Source organism: Diadema setosum, chromosome 13 (genome assembly GCF_964275005.1).
Source record: "Diadema setosum chromosome 13, eeDiaSeto1, whole genome shotgun sequence".
Lineage (NCBI taxonomy): Eukaryota > Metazoa > Echinodermata > Echinoidea > Diadematoida > Diadematidae > Diadema > Diadema setosum.
The window spans coordinates 36030557-36047531 of record NC_092697.1 but is presented as its reverse complement, the minus strand read 5'-3'; the positions used below and the strand labels follow the sequence as shown (position 1 = coordinate 36047531).

At 37.0% G+C, this 16975-nt stretch overlaps 1 protein-coding gene across 1 annotated transcript in view; it reads left to right on the top strand.

Annotated features, from left to right (window-relative positions):
- The window catches only part of LOC140236750 (mutS protein homolog 5-like), a 181612-nt gene that overhangs the window by 89359 nt on the left and 75278 nt on the right, over window positions 1-16975 (top strand). Inside the window, exons 4-5 of the mRNA XM_072316678.1 lie at window positions 2225-2305; window positions 4905-4991. Coding sequence (XP_072172779.1) covers window positions 2225-2305; window positions 4905-4991 — 168 coding nt within the window. The remainder of the gene's footprint in view (window positions 1-2224; window positions 2306-4904; window positions 4992-16975) is intronic.

Here is a 16975-nt window from a genome sequence, read left to right as displayed (position 1 = left end):
GAGAGTGATTTGGAGAAAGCTAGCTGGTAGGTCCTGTAGCAGAAAATAACCTGATCTCAGAATTTTAAAATTAAAATCGAGGTGAGCATGTGAGATGTCTGAGAAGGGATATGTACAGTCATACCTTCTCTATTGACCACTTGTCTATATTGACCACCTGCCCAAATTACCAAATCAGGAACCCTGTTCCTAAAAGAACCAAATTAGGCCAAAGAGCCAAAAGAACCAAATTAGGAACCCTGCGCATAGTGATCACCTGCCGAACACAACCAGGAACCATAGATTTGGTTTTGGCTGGATGCCGTAGCAGCGTGCCCATCTACGCCCCAGCAGCGCGCAGCCACTGAGCACCAGCAGCCTTCTAGAGCAGTGCTGGCCACTGCATCAAATGTATGCCATTAAAACTTGTATGACGAAACATTGTTCATGAAACTTTCATGCTGCGAAAAAGGCTGTTGGCACAAATTTGCGAAAGTTTCATGCCAAACCTGCTTCTGGTTTTACAGTGATGTCTGGACATTGATGGTTGGTATATGATGAAAGTTACTGAACATCTGTTCCTTCGTGGGACAGGCTCATACCTCTGCTGTTTTGGTAATGGAGGAGGCGTGTCGATTCTTGTGTGCTTCCCCACCTATCATGCACCCACCTACCCATACACCACCACCCCTTGTTACCTGCCCTGCTGTTTCATGCAAAGTTTTTTAAAAAGTTTTGAAAACTTTGTGGTCTGTCTAGGTACTAATTGAGTAATCCCTCGGGATCTGAAACTTATAACCTCAAGCTCTCGCCCAAAGCTGATGGGCAGAACCACCTGTAGAGTGTGGTGAGAGGGTTTGTCTCTCCGTCCGTCTGGGTTTTAAAATGTTGGACGTTTGGTGGCGAGGCGTGATATGTCAGGGAAATATGGAATCTTGTATGTCTCTTTTAATCATCATCACAAGTCGAGTTCATTGCACTTTTGACTCATCGTTTTAGGCGCATGTGTTCACATTTTGTTGAGATGTTGTAGCACAACATGATGTTCAGGCAAGTCGACTTACATTCTCAACCATCCTGGTCAGCAGCCGTTTATCCTCAGATAACATTCTGCTCAAGAACTGCGCATTCTCAACTTGAGACCACACTGATTGTACTTCCATAGTAGAAGAGATGACTTGGATTTTTTATTTTTTATTTTGAATGATAATTGTCAACGTCTTATGGGTAAAATTCCTCTTCTTGTGACTCTCTTTTTCTTCCACAAACTTAGTTGGTGGTAGATAGCTCAAGTATAGCCTGAGACGGCAAGAACTAGAGGATTATACTTTGATAACATGCAGCTTCTATTTAATTATATGATGAGAAATGTAAGCCGTTGTCACAGTTCAGAGGTGCTGTCTAGGAAACGACAAAATAAGTTCTTTGGGGAGTGTAGAATTAGGAACATTGTAAGTTAGTAGTCTGCTTTAACAAATATTGACATTATTCCTGTATGAAACTGTCATCAAGCTATATCATTTTCTCACTGCTGAAAGTGACAAGCATGTAGCGTTTGGATGCCAGTTTTTGATGGTCTTTAGTTACACCATTACTTCATGTTGCCATAGTAATGGCTACTAATCCTTCAAGTTTGTACGAGTCTCAAGTAAGTTAAAGTAAGTTCATTGTGAAGTGGACACCTTGTAAATGTGTGAATATACAAAATGTTGACAGTGCAACTTTCAGTTATAATACAGCTAAAAGGTGTGTACAGCTTTCTCACGCAACCTGCGTGATAGTTGGCAAGTTTTTCGGTCACAGTTAGTGACAGTAGATGGTGCATCATAAATGAATCAGCGTGGCTTCACGAGTAATGTATGCATCACTCACCGTCGTGATGTCGGTAGCTACAGGTCGTTTCAGCCATCAGAGTCGGCATGACGGGAGGAGGGGGGAATTCTTTTAGAGAGGGAGAAGAAAACCTGGATATTTGTGGCGAGAGAGTTTGACAAGGCTGTCGTGATCATTCCACCTGCACCTGGTATCAAACTTTAATCCCCAACTCAACGTCTGCTCATCTCACTTTTTGTCCTTCTCTCTCTCCTTACTTTCTCTGTCTCTTCTTTCCCACCTTCCTCCATCTCTCGCTCTCTCTTTCTTATTGTCTGCTCATCTCTCTCTCCCATTCCTTCCCATCATTCCCTTTCCCCCATCTGATCTCTCCTTCCGATCTCTCCCCTTTTGCATGTCTGTCTGTCCTCAGTCTGCCAACAACTGCAGCCCGTCTGTGTCGTTGCGAGCTCCAAGGCCGACGAGAGACTCCTCAATGCCCTCCGAGATCACGGTGAGTAATCCCTTCCCTCCTACTCTGCACTAATCCCAGGGATAATCCCCTACGATAACCCCACTTCTCTACCCTCCCCCCCCCCCCGCCGCATCTGTCTTCTTTCCTCTTCAGAATCCCCTGTCCTCAACAGAGCTTCTCGCGTGCTCGCCACGGAGACGAATGCACCAGGTGTAAGGCCAGTGACACAGGTATGACGAAGCAAGTGAACAGGCAGGCGTCTTTGTACCTCCAATTTTGACATTATACGGCAACAACAACCATTGCCATGGCAACTCATTCAAAGAGAAAGTAAGAATATGAAACCACAAGTGCCCAACAAAGTGGTAACAAACCCATTAAAGCAAGTTTCAACAAAATAATGCCAATTCAGTGATTGTAATTATGGAATCTGTGTTCACTTGGCTCGACGGTAACTACCCTTCCAGTGAGAAATTTTACTCTTTTTTTACTCTGACAATGCCAAAAAAGGTCCTTGACTGGCATGAAATATTGTGATAAATATTTCTACCAGACTTTTGTCTTGAAGCTTATCCATTCTGATAATTGATGCAATCTCAAGAAAACAAAACCCCCAATGATTTTTGTTTTCGTTGCAATGATCGCAACGTCCGACCACATACCTCAAAGTGAAGTCAGCCGTGAATCTTCCCATTTCTGTGAATAATGCATGTGTGGTATTTGTCTCTATTTTCTGTGGCAAGTGGAATCTACAAAAACATATTCTCTTTAATCATGTGACAGTAATTGCAATATTCAAATGCTGGACTGTAATTATATGTGCACACCCACAAGTCAGTTTCGCTGTAAGTGGGGAAAAATCCCACGCAATCTTTCCAGTGAGCCATTTCGGGCTTTTTAATTGCCATGTTGCTTAATCATTTTGATTGAAAAGGAATGTTTTATAGACTTTCCCTCTAAGTCCAGCAGAAATGTATTGCTTTTATTTTTCTGCAAAGTGTGTTTAACAAGCATTCTTATGACCCAAGACTTGTGTAACAGGTTTGTGTGTGTGTGTTTGTGTGTGCTGTTTAATTTTTTGCAATGGTGTCTCTCACAAGTTATGTAAATATCTTTCATTTTTGGACTCGGTTCAAAACTTGCAGCTATGCAACGGTTGTTGTGTGAATTCATCTTTCTTTAAGCATGCTAGTAAAATGATGTGAAGGCAATGTTACAGGAGAAATACAATACTATTTCATTGTGCAGCATTGTTCTTATACAGAAAACATTTCCAATCAACGAGGGTATTCCCTTCAGCGTTTTTTTTTTCCTTTTATGTATATATATATTTTTTTGTCTGCCCAAATCAACATTTGTAAGAAGGAAATCCCCTCATCTGTCAATGTTATGCATCACACGCACCATGGCACTCATTGAATATGTCATTGCTGGATAATAGATGATTATTTACGCCCCGCCGCATATCTCTTTCTCCTTCCTGAGAGATGAGAGATGAACCAATGAGCTACCACTATCAATAGAAAGATGACTAAGATGAGATGGGATCAATTCTGAAAAATTAGTTCCCCCTTTTACGTGCTATCGGAAGGAATTTAGGTTGATTCATTTTCATTTGTTTCTCATAGTCATTTTTTACAACTTTTTTTTTCCTTGCTTGGAGGAGGATCAGGTCTTTAAGAACTTGATTCATAGTAATGAAAGACATTCCAGCATGTTGTGTCATGAAATTCCTATGCGCATGCTTACACAGATATCTTTTTGTTTCATAAGTTTGTGCAAGTAAGCAAGTAAGAGGCCATTGACTTGTGACGCGATTTGTTGATCCCACCAGTAGAAGTAGCTACCCAAAAGTTTTGTTGTTTCGTCTTTTAAAGAAAAATGAAAAGTTGGATATTTAAAGACTGCAACTCTCTTATTTCATGTCCAATTTTGATGATCCTTTTGCCATTCTCTTTGATTTTACTCACCCTACTAAGGCCAACTTGAATGTCGAGTGGCATTATACTTTAAAGGGATGGTATAGTTTTGGTTGAGATGGGGGTGTGGATTTTAACTTTTTTCGAGATAATTTGAAACCACTTTATGAAATATTAGCGAGCATACAGTGATAGGAATTAAGAGTTTATTTCATGAAAATCAATTTTGAAATGGCTGAGATATCCAAAAACAAAGTACAGCAAAGTGGTCCTAATACAGTTGGGTCCCACTTTTTATCAGGATTGCTTTGTTTTACTTTGTCTTTGGATATCTCGGCCATTTCAAAGCCAATTTCATCAAATAAACTTTAAGTTCCTTTTCAGAATTGTATGCTCTATAATATTTCATACAAGTGGTTTCAAATTATCTCACAAAAAGGAAAATCCCAAATCTCCATCTCAACCAATACTATACCATCCCTTTAAAGAGGAGGTCTCATAAGATGGCTCCAAAGTCCTGAGAAGTAAAATCACCAATGGTCACAGATAGAGGAAACTCTGAATATGATTAGTCTCTTCTTCCTTGTCATGCCCATCTCCCTCAAAATAAACTAATTATGCAAAGTTGGCTGAACATTTGTACTGCTTACAGTTGTATACACCACTTGTTCATGCTACCAATAATCATATCAGTTTCCCATCTTATTCACCTTGAGCAGGTGAAGACACTGGATTCACTGGAGATGGAGCCAGCAGTTATGAACAGAGACAGGCTAATGTGCAGCTTCTCCCCAGCCTGGATTTCTGTGAGTATGAGTATGATATCCATGTCATGTAGTATGCATGCTTTATTACATCAGTTCTATTTTGTTATGGTTTATTGTGCTGTGTCAGGATAGTATGCACTGTTCTGTTTTATGGTGAAGCTTTACTTTGGAGTAAATTTAGATGTTCCATTTGTAAGATGATATGTTGAGCTCAATTTGCAGTAGGGTCATATATTATTTGTACGAGATTGTGAGGAGGAGGAGAAGAGGATAATGAAGAGAATTGAAAATGGAAAGTGATAGTGATAGTTGTTGAAGTAGAAGTAAATATGAAAGGAAAAATGAAGAAGTAAAAGAGGAAAGATGAAGTCGAAGTGGTAGGAGAAGTAAAGAAGATAAAGAATGATAAGGAGGAAAGATGGAAGAGCAAAATTACATAGGAAGAAGAAGGAAAAGGGGCAGAGGAGAATACGTTTGTTTATTTTGTTTGATAGATACTCTATTTTCTGTAAATCAATATACATAAGTTACATAATCACGAACATGTGGGAAACATACAAAGTATATTTAAAACAGTGTTGTTTGACTTGCATAAACAACGATATAAAAGGAAATTAATGATACAATATGCAGTATGCATGTCTATGCAGCAGGGATTACAATAACAATTTTAGTTAAGAAGCGATTATGCAGAGGGCCGCCGTTGTAAGCATTGCTTGAAAAGATGGCCGGCCCGAGGAAAATGTAGGGACGTACGTGAGGAGACAAAGAAACGAAAAATGAAAAATGAAAAAAAATGTTGACAAATGAAATAGGAGGTGATCGAGAAGAAGATAGCAATAACAATTTTAGTTAAGAAGCGATTATGCAGAGGGCCGCCATTGTAAGCATTGCTTGAAAAGATGGCCGGCCCGAGGAAAATGTAGGGACGTACATGAGGAGACAAAGAAACGAAAAATGAAAAGAGAAAAAAGATACTGACAAATGAAATAGGAGGTGATTGAGAAGAAGATAGATGAAATGATTCATGAGGAAGAGGAGGATGAGAAGAAAATAAAAAGAAAGAGAAGAAGTAGGAAAGGATGATGAGGAAAATAATCAGACTGGAAACCGCTATGGAAGGAGAGACTTTCAGTGCGTGGGATCGATGTTTATATCACAGGGACGTTGTAGTGGAAATAGAGAGAAAGAATAAAGGCGAAGGCAGCGCCGGAGATCAACTGGACTCAAGAGTTTAGACACCAGAGAGTCTGCTTTGGTCATAAGACCACCTCATTGTTTTTGGGTTGTTGTTTTTTTCAGTCTGTCTCCACAGGATATGTGTGGGAGATATTCAAGTGAATATCCACTTTATTGTCAATATTTAAGTGAATGCAATTTATAGAGTTAAATTAAACAAAGGGTGCTAAGAAGGTTTTATTAGAATCACACTTAAAAAAAAAAGTGGATGTAAGTTATCTTCTTTCAGTTTCTCTAATTGACATGAATTCAAGAATCAGAAGAAATCAGTTTCATCATATTGTTGTAGCATTGTAGCCATTTTTGTTTTGTAAGAGGGAGGGGATTTTGGTGACCAAATAGATGACAAGTATAATATAACATTTTGATTTTTAAAGTAAGGAGAGAGGTGCTATTTTACACCATCATCTTATGTATTGTGTTTACATAATTGTGACCTGTATCACTCTTATGTGGATAAAAATAAATGTAACTTTGACATTCTACAGCTTTCCTTATCTTTATTTTTCTATCAAAGTTTAATGTAACTTGAAACAGTTCTGTTAGGTGACTTTTCTCTTGTTATCAAAGTCAGTATATATACAGAGTGGAGTTTCTTTTATGGGGGAAAACCAAACTGTAGGGGATATAGAAGCTTGCAGATAGACCCTGCACTTTGTATGAAATATTTATTCATAATTTTGCAAAGATTCTTTTATTTTTATTTATTTTTTTTTTTTACACAACCAATGCACCCCACAGTATGGACATTGTCACATAGATATTCCCATTACAGACTGTTGATAGCAGATACTAAACAGTGGCAAACTGACTTTGGTATATATGAGATTGAATGCATTGTCATCATGGAAATAGTGGGATGATGAGATTGAAAGATTGATTAGTAATTTGATGAAAGAAGGAGAGAGAGATAGTTAGAAATATGTACAACTGTAGATCTAGCTATGTAGCTTGTACAGTTGTATGTTGGGTGATGATAGATAGGTAAATACATAGTATACAGGTATGGACTGCTTTTTGGGCCTCTGTTGATATCACTGGCCTGGGGGATCTCAATTCCATGCTATTTTCACCAGAAACATCTCATTTAGAGGAAAGCCATTGTGATAATTTAGATGCTTTTTTTTTATTTGTTATCATGTTCTCTTTTTCTGTTTTGATGATGGAAATAAACAAATTCTTGAATTGGAAAATTGAATTGAATTTAGATCTGTCAGACATAAACCCATAACATCTTAAAAAAGGAATGATATCCATGCTATGACCACAGGAGCTTGCATAGCAAGGCGTTAAGATCTCAAGGGACAATGATATTACCAATGCCCTTAACAAAAGCAGTCTATATATGTTTTATATACCGAACAAAACTCAAATGAAATTCAACTCGGTCGATCATGATTGCGCTAGCTAATTCACACATCATGATCAAGTGCTGCCATTGATGTTTGTACAGTGATCGCGGAGGAGGCATGTGTGAATAATTTATACAGCGATTTCAACCAATCAGAATCAAGGATTCATCAATTGAGGTATATATATATATATATATATATAGATAGATAGATAGATAGATAGATAGATATAATCATGAGTAAGTGGATGTGAAAAAGAAGAGAGTTACTACATGGAAAGACAAGTCATACATCAAACAGATACAGCCATGAGAGAATGTGATGGAAGGATGGACTGAACAAAGGATGTCCCAAAGAGGAAATAGGGCAAACAGAGAAAAGGTCAGAGAGGTAGAAGGAGAGACAGATAGAAAGTGAGAAAGAGAAAAAAAGAAAGATGGAAAGAAAATGGCCATGAATGATGCAGTTTAGGTTCGATTCTCTGAAAGCTAACCTTCAGGGGTTAAATTTTGATGCATTAAGACCTCAATTTGGTCCTTCCATGTCTGCCTGTGTCTGTTGACAGCTAAGTGGGTTATTGGTCCCATCCCACAGCCCGTCACCATTTTGTCGAGATACTGATTAATATCTAATTGTGGGCGTCTGGGCCGGCATTATTGCCTAAACTTTGCAGGGAAATTCCAAAAGAACCCGACAAGATTTCCCCCCACCCCCTTTCGACTCCGCTCTGTTTAAAGCCCCAGCATAGGAAGACTCTGAGATAAATTGCCACAAAATTTAATGAACTTGAAAAAAGAAGACAGAATATGTGCCAACAAGGGTTTGACCAATGATTGCATGAACACACATACACACAAACAGACAAAACGGAAAATCTGATCTTGGTGTTAATAGCTATGTGAGTTGAAGAGCAGTGACAATCAAAGTATCAAACAAATATGCAAATCTAATATACTGGTATCTATCTTAGCAGTTCTTAGCTTTAATTGATTAAAAGGATTAATTAAAAGTATGAGCTTTGCTTGTCAACTATGAATTGAATTTTTAAAAATAAACCTAATCTACTGTTACAGTGAACAGCAAGATGGACAGACTGTAGAAATGAAAATGTTGTTCTAATTTCAAACACTGTGTTTGGACTTTAAAGGTGAAGAAGAAAAGCTTGTTATCTTTTTACCATCAGAGTGTGCAATGTATACTTTGTGTGACAGCAGTTTGAAGGCAAAAACTCTCAAGGGAGAAAATGTTGTTCTGATTTAAAAATTAGTGTTGAGTAGAAGAAAAAAAAAAAAGATACAAGGAAAGTGAAAGTGAGTCAGAGACAGAAATGGAAAGAGTCAGGGAGGGAGGGAGAGAGAGAAAGAAAGATGGATTGATAAACATATACATAGGCCTATATACATACATACATACATACATACATGCATACATACATGCGTACATACATACATACATACATCTTCAGTTCAGTTCAGTTCAAATTTATTTTGTTTTTTTCACACTGAAATAATGTATAAACATAAATCTCACTTTCTTCAATGACAAAAATGATGCATGTAAATTTATACAAAGAAGACAATAAATTAAAAACTTACAGTGAGAATACATAACAATGGTTGGCAAAGTAAAGAAAGTGAAATAATTGTTAATATGCATTGTATGAAAAAAAATGGAAAAAGAAAATTGTTTCCAATGTCACTTTTTATTTATCCTGATGGAGTAAGAGGGGATGAGAGAAAGGGTTTGAAAAAGGTGGGCATGGACGATGAATGAAAGTAAAATGAGTGAGAAATGATAAAGTGAGATGTCTAGCAGGTATGAAGAGTATAAATAATTAATTTCATTGGACCAGAGATGTAAGGTAAACACATCGTTGTCACAGGGGAAAAAACCCCTGGAAGCATTAACGTCGGGCTTTCTGGGACGAACACAGAATTAGGGCTTTCTATAGCTCAGTTGGTAGAGCACCGGGCTGGCAATCCGGAGGTCTCGGGTTCAAATCCGGGTGGAATCACATTTTCTTTGCTCATTTTTCCACTGATTAACTATTCACTCTGAGAAAAGAAGAAAAGCAAATAAAATGAAATGTTAAAAAAAATATAATGTTGCAAACGTTAGTAGCAAGTGAAAAGCTTTAACCTGAATTTGCAAGTGTAAGGGGGGGGGGGGGGCAATAGAATATAAGGTTTACCTGAAGATAAATTTTTACGCAATATGAGAGCCTGTAGAAGCCATGTACCTGAAAAAAAAAATGGTGTCTTGGTCAATGTCTTGTTGTGTCATTGCCTTATGAGACTGGTATGTGTGGAAACATGTGTGGTATTCAGACACCAGGTGTGGAGTGCTTGTTCATTTCACATACATTTGGAATTTGGAATTTGGCCAAGAATGTGATACTATTGTTTGATGTGTGGAAGAAACAGGTGTAGTGATCAGGTGTTTGGTTCCTCAAGGCTTGCTTGCGGCTCCCTGCATAAAACTATGGTAACTTAACAATTAAAGGCATAATTCACCATTTGCAGATGAAACAAAGACCCAGCATTAGTGCTCTAAAATAGTTCTAAAATGTGAGTTAGGGATAGGAAACAACCACTGTAAAAATTTGAATCCATATTATCTATGTTAGTTCTTTTTTAATACCCAAAATGTGAACAATAGTTATAATAAAGATGTTTCCAGATTAAACCGTCTGCAGTTATGGCTTATTGAGAAAAATACTGATATCTCCATAGGCTTTACTGCGAAAATTTTATGTGGTAGGAAGTTTTGTGACACAACAGACTTACACATATGCATCCAATGTGATATCTTGAAAAAACTTTAAATCACTGCTCCCAAAGATAAATAGGACCTTTAAAACCCATTGAGGACGGGCTGATTTTGCTACTACACGCATTTCCCATAGACACTTGCCCGAGTATACTCGGGACTTGTCCTCAAGGGGTTAATGGAATTAGCAATCAGTGGTAATTCTATAACACCTAAATAGATCCTTTTCATTTGATTGGTTGTTTGATGTTGATCATTTGTGATTGGTTACAAGCTGGAACCCATTTTCAAGTGACAACTAATGATGTTTGAGGTGCATTTCATTGGATTATAAAAGACAAGAGAACTACTGTTGTCCGTAGCAGATTAGAAAATGCTGTTAAAGTGGACATTTTCTCAGTGTTGAAATTTTCGCACATTTCATGCAACCAGAAGCCAGCGTGAAAATAAAAGCATGCAAAACTTTTTGCTTGCTATATGTTCCAGTAGTTCATTTCTTGATTCTGCGGAATTAAAAACATGTGAAACCCATCTTGTCCGGCCGAGCGTGAAAAATTACTCACATGAAAATGTCCACTTTTACGGTAGTTGTTGGAGAGGTTGTTGGGATAAAACATACAGACATGTACGTGTATATCTTAATACGATACTATCGAAGGCATTGAGTAATGATATATTTTGACAAGTATGTGTTAGAAATTTTCATGAATGGACTGCTAAAATATAAATAGATATCTTTTTTAATCAAGCTGAAATCGATGTGTGATGCTCATGAGTGACTGTATATGCTTTCGTGTCCCTACTGCCAAAGTCTACATACCAGACATGAGTACCAGTATTTGCTTTGCAACTTTGTGCAAACTCCTTTTCCGGGCAATTGTATTTGCTATTTACCATGTGCATCTAAAATGTGTAACCAATTTTGAGTGATTGCAATAGCAGGCTACTTTCTTTCTCTCTTATTTATTTGATGATGGTTTGTGTGTTTGTTCAGAAAGGAAAAAGATAAAAACCGTGATCCTGTTCTTAGAAATTCCTGATTAATCAGAAGAGAAGTGTTTTTTTTTTTTTTTTTTCCAGTTTGGTCGTTAGACATAATTGTAATTACTTTTGATGTTACATTGCATTGTAGCACAGAGCCCCTACCCCAGTGAAATAATCTTATTTATTTGTAGAGAAATTGTCATAAAATATGCTAGGTTGCATGCGAAGTTGACGTCTCTATAATAAAAACTTTGCTGACATGGGCTATTGATAACGCACTCTGGAGTTTGCTAACAATGAAAAAGACGTACATTGGATTATATTTTGCTGGGTTTCTTTTTTTTTTCTTCTTCTTTTGTCAGACCAGACATACAAAGGAGTTTTAGGTGCTCTCTTGCTAGAATTTAATTCCTTAAAAAATTTCCTATTTGTATGTTTCAACAATAACTGCCTACCAGTATTCATTTATGACCTATTTTTATAGGATAGACGTGAGGGACGAGCAAAGTAGAGGATTGTAGCCATGTTGTTTTCCAACATTTTACAAGGATTTTACCTGTATTTAGCCATGACAAAGACCCTCCCTTACAATTTCCTCTTCTGTAAGTGTGTAACCAAACATTAGATTGCTGAAATCTCCTGTTTCAGAAAAATCTACAGTGTGTATCCAATGACAAACAAGATTAAAGTGCACAATAGAGTGGGCAGATCCGTCAGCAAATACACTTATCACTAAAATATATCTTTTCGTAGACACGTGCAGAAATGCTGCAACAATATTTATTGTTCATTGTAAAGAAAGAGAGAGAGAAAAAAAAAAGAATTATAATGCATAAAATTCTGTGGTTCTAGCCTAGTCTTAGTTTATGTATGTCAATACACATGGGATTGATGTTAGCTGATAAAAATCAGGACTGTTGTGCGTGCAACGCAATCTACTCTGGAGACAACACCCAATGTTTGTGCTTCGGACTAAACTCTGTTATCAGATGTTGACATCTCGATTTAAAGGGGTTAATTAGAGCTGGATAGGTTTGATGCTTTGTGCCCAGGGTTCGGTAACAGTATAGTCTCAAATTATGCATGCACGTGAAAATGTTGAAAACAGTTTGTGTGTGTGTGTGTGTGTGTGTGTGTTTAACTTATGAAATGCATTGTTTTAGTCAGTTATGGTGTGACACAGTGTGTGTTTGTTCATCATTAAAAAACGGTATTCACAAATATTTAAGGGCAAAACAACTTGTAATGTGTATGTTTGAGAAACAGATTTTTTTTTTAGTTTTTTTTTTTTACAAATGGACTTAAAGGGATAGTATAGTTCTGGTTGAGATGAAGATTTTGCAAGATAATTAGAAACCAATTTATATGAAATATTAAAGAGCATACATTCCTAAGAGGAATTCAATGTTTATTTGACGAAAATCGGTTATGAAATGGATGGGATATCCAAAAACAAAGTGCCACTATGTTTTGCTTTGCTTCTGGGTATCTCAGCCATTTCAGACCGATTTTCATCAAGTAAACTTTGAATTCCTCTTACAACTGTATGCTCTTTGATATTTCATACAAGTGGATTCTATAACTATCTTGCAAAAACATCTCAACCAGAACCTTACCATCCCTTTTTTTTGCACATGCCTCTTCATCTGTATGTGTAATTACGTTTCAATTTTAACCCATATCGGCCAACACACCTGTGTACACAAACACCCAAGTGGCCCAGCACTGTTCGCGCACACACGCCGACAAACAGACAACTCTCCAAACAATCGCTCTTCATTAGCAAGCAATGAAAAAAATATAGACAAGTTATATATCATTTGAAAGAGGAAAAAAATCTCTTTAATATGGTATATAACATGCTGCCATTTAATGCATAGTACAGTCATAGTACTCAGCAGAAATGAATGACGTCATTCATATGTCATTTTATTCACTTCGGGATATTCCGTATGTGGCCCCTGCGACGTTCGGACGAACTACAGAATATCTCGTAGATGGCCCGATATGGGTCAGTATCATTCAGAATGAGCTAGGCAGGTTTCATGTGTATTAATAGGTGATGTCAGTGTACATGTACATGCGGTGGAGGGTTACCAACGCATGTGATTAAAGTGCTTGTGAAACTTAGTGAATGTTTGGATATTGTATTTCTTCAGAGATATAAACAAAAACATTTTGCAAGTTTTTATATTCTGTATTCTCAGTGCTTGAGCACGATGACTTGATTCAAACTTGATGGCAAATTTTCTTTCCTGTTCATTTTTTACTGAAAAATACCCTACAAATCTATTGCTTTTTCAACAATCAACAAATTGTTTGCCCCCATGTAATGAAGGCCTTGTAAGTTGTGTCTTTTATAACAATTATGGTAATACGTCATTGTTGTCATCTTTGCTGAGTCCTTCACAACATAATTTTATTGTTGGCAATCTTCCAAACATTGTTGTGTCGTTCTTCTTGAAAGCGTTGAAACATACCATGCATGTTTTTCTGAGCTCAGAACATCATGCCCCTGATCAAAAATTAAACTTGTTCCAGCCCTATCAAATACAGATAAGCAGAGATTTAATTGCCAATCATCCCCCTCCAAGGGTGGAAAGACACACAGAGCAGTCCCTCTTTGCACCCCCATTTAATTAATCCTCCCCCAAGGGAGGCTATAGTATGAAGCAGGGAGTTATTATCTGCAGCAGTTATATGGCCCAGTGGTAATGGCTTGTCAACTCTGGGGGTTGTTGACAAGATAGGTCTAGATTGTTGTTTTGTTTAGTCTGTGGTTAGTGGCTGTGGCTGTATGGGGGCAGTGTTTGTGTAACAGTATGGTCTGATACTGTTTATCCCCTGAAGGCAGTTACAGTATTGTTATGTTACTCTGTAGACAGTTACAAGTATGACAATCAATTTTCTAGAAGACTTCTTTTAAGTGCTTACAAGAGCAGTCACCTTCAGTAAAAAGTTTGGTTTGGAGGAAAACACTTGGCCAATGACATTAAAGTTAGTCGATGTTTGAACCTCACAATGCTATATAATAATGCTTTCTGATCATCTTTTGGTCACATGATTATGGAGTCCTTAGTGTTGTGGTAATCCTTATCTGCTTTTTTGGCAAAATGACTATTAAAGATTGCAATATATTTGGCTGGAATATGCTGACCTTAGATTAAAAAAAAAAAAAAAAAAACATATTAAAGGTGTGATTTATGCTCAATTATGGCAAAGATGTCTTACCAGAAATTCATGCCAAGGCAAATCACACATGAAACTAATGATATGTGTGCATATACCGAAAGGGGTGGTGGTTACTATGGCAACAACATCATCACTGTCACATGCCTGAAACAGCTGTAGAAGATGAAGTTATATGACTACAGACTTTCATTAAGAGTTTGTTCTCTGTTTGAGGAGTGATGGCCAAAATTATCAATATTATGGCAAATTTGATGTGCTCTTTAATCTGAGAGAGTGAGAGAGAGAGAGAAAAAAAAAAACCTATCAGAGTCAAATCTTTCTTCACCCACTTTAGGATTCTGTAATTGCAAATCAGCAAATATGCAATTTAGGTAGGTGTTATATCCTTATGAAAGCAAGGACTATCATTATTATTCCCATTTAAGTATCAATGCACTTCACAAGGTTTTGACACTTTGTTTCTTTATGCCAGCATTAGTTTGCTCTCTAAAGGTACATGTCATGGCTATATTCAGCACTTTTTTTAATGATTGCCTTCTACACTGATGAGGTCCTTCAGGAGTAAACCAATTGCTTGCGATCTATTATCTCCTAATCGACTCATAAAAGCAGCCATTAGTGAAAAGGTTGCATCTCAATTGTTTGGCTGTTTACGCATTTGTCCAAATTTTTGATTGGCAGCAGGTATGAAGTCTTATTTGTGATACTCCTATTGTCCAATTGTGAGAAAAGTACAAACAAATGTGGCAGAATATGGCAATATTTTTTTCAGCAAGAATTTGAAGTATGTCTATTGTTTCTGTTTGTGTCCCTGGAAAGAAGACAATGGCAGCTGTTGTAAACAGATAAGTGGTTATATTTGTGAAGATCTTCTTTTCTGTGAGCGAGGTTGGAATTACAGTGGATTCAACATTTTGATTGACACCTTGTTGAGGTTCCTTTGCTGAAATGCTCAGATGTGTGATGTAAATACCCTTCAGAATTGTAAATAATGAAATCTGTATTATTGTGTTTTGAAACAACTGGCCTCGATTAGCTTGCTTGCTGTTACTGGTTCTTTTCTACCGATTATAATTTTCTTTTACTTCTTGACTATTTTGTGACTTATAACGTTTACTAACAATGTTGTTTGGTAAATGAATTTCATTTTAACATTTTATTTCATTTCATTTTATGATGTGTATATGTATATGTGCCTCTAATTCATGTATATTATGTAGTTCAAATTCACTTGTGACATTAAATTTAATTGAGTGTAATGTATGTTTAAGAAAGTCTTTGCATGGGTCCTTTGATAATCAATGTTTAAAAAGATATGTGCGAGCAAAAGAAAGAGCAGAAGTTTCAGAGAATATCACATTGAAAATTTTTGAGATATTGATATTTGGATGATAGAGAAAAAGAAATTTCAGTCATAATACATTTTCCTTCATTCAAACATCGTGCAGCATTTGGAGTGCCCCTTTTTTTCAGGAATTTTGCCCGGTTTTGAGCATGCATGGCTAATCCATCACATTCCAAGAGTTTACAAGTCCCTGCAAAATGAGATATTTTAAACAAATTTCAGAGATGATATGTGCAAGTGCATGTCTTGTCCCTGGGGGTTTACTTGGACTGTAATACAGTCGTCATTTTGATTTATCTGTGAGACACGCACACAAACAAACAAACACACACACACACAAAATTACAACAGGAATTACCTTTATACAAGTTTTTATATCTTGTGTACACCTGTGCAAACGCACTTCCATGTCATGATATTATTTGGAAAGCATTCAAGGTGTATGCTTTCAGCATTTTGAGTACTTCGCGTGGAGTTTTCAGTGATCATTCTCTTGAAACATCACTTAACAGTAGTCAATTTTCAATTCCATGCACCAAGCATGCTTTTTTGATTGGTTGCCTAACTAGGATTTATTTTCATCATCTTTTTTTTTTTCTCTTTTTCTCTCTTAAAAAAAGAAAATGTTGTTTGTTGTTAATGGTATTTATTGCACTGTTTTGCTCAACCTATCCTCTTACCCGGAATTGAGGTAGACGACCGCTGAAGAGTGGCAAACAGCTTTGCAGCAATGCACACTTAATGGTGTTTGTTCCCCAATGTCCATAATATCAGCTCTCAGATAAATAAGTATTAATCAGGCAATTCATCATGCAAGTCTGAATTTCTAAGCACGATCAATACCTACTTGTTTTTTAAAGTTGGGGTATTTTTAAATGCAACTATTTCTCCCCTCATTATATCTAATTATTCTTCCCCTTCATTTTCTTCCTCTCTCTTTCCCCTCCCCCCCCCCCCCATGGTATTTTTGTGCAAGGCTGAGTTTACAATTGCGGTATATTCTAAAGATGTCACAGTAACAATGGTTCTGTGGTTTTCAGTGCCGCTACTTTGGCAAAGATCATCCTGCATAGCTGGGACTAGACACCAGAGTACTTAACTCTGTGGTTTGGGGGATATCTAACAATAATTGTCATTATCCT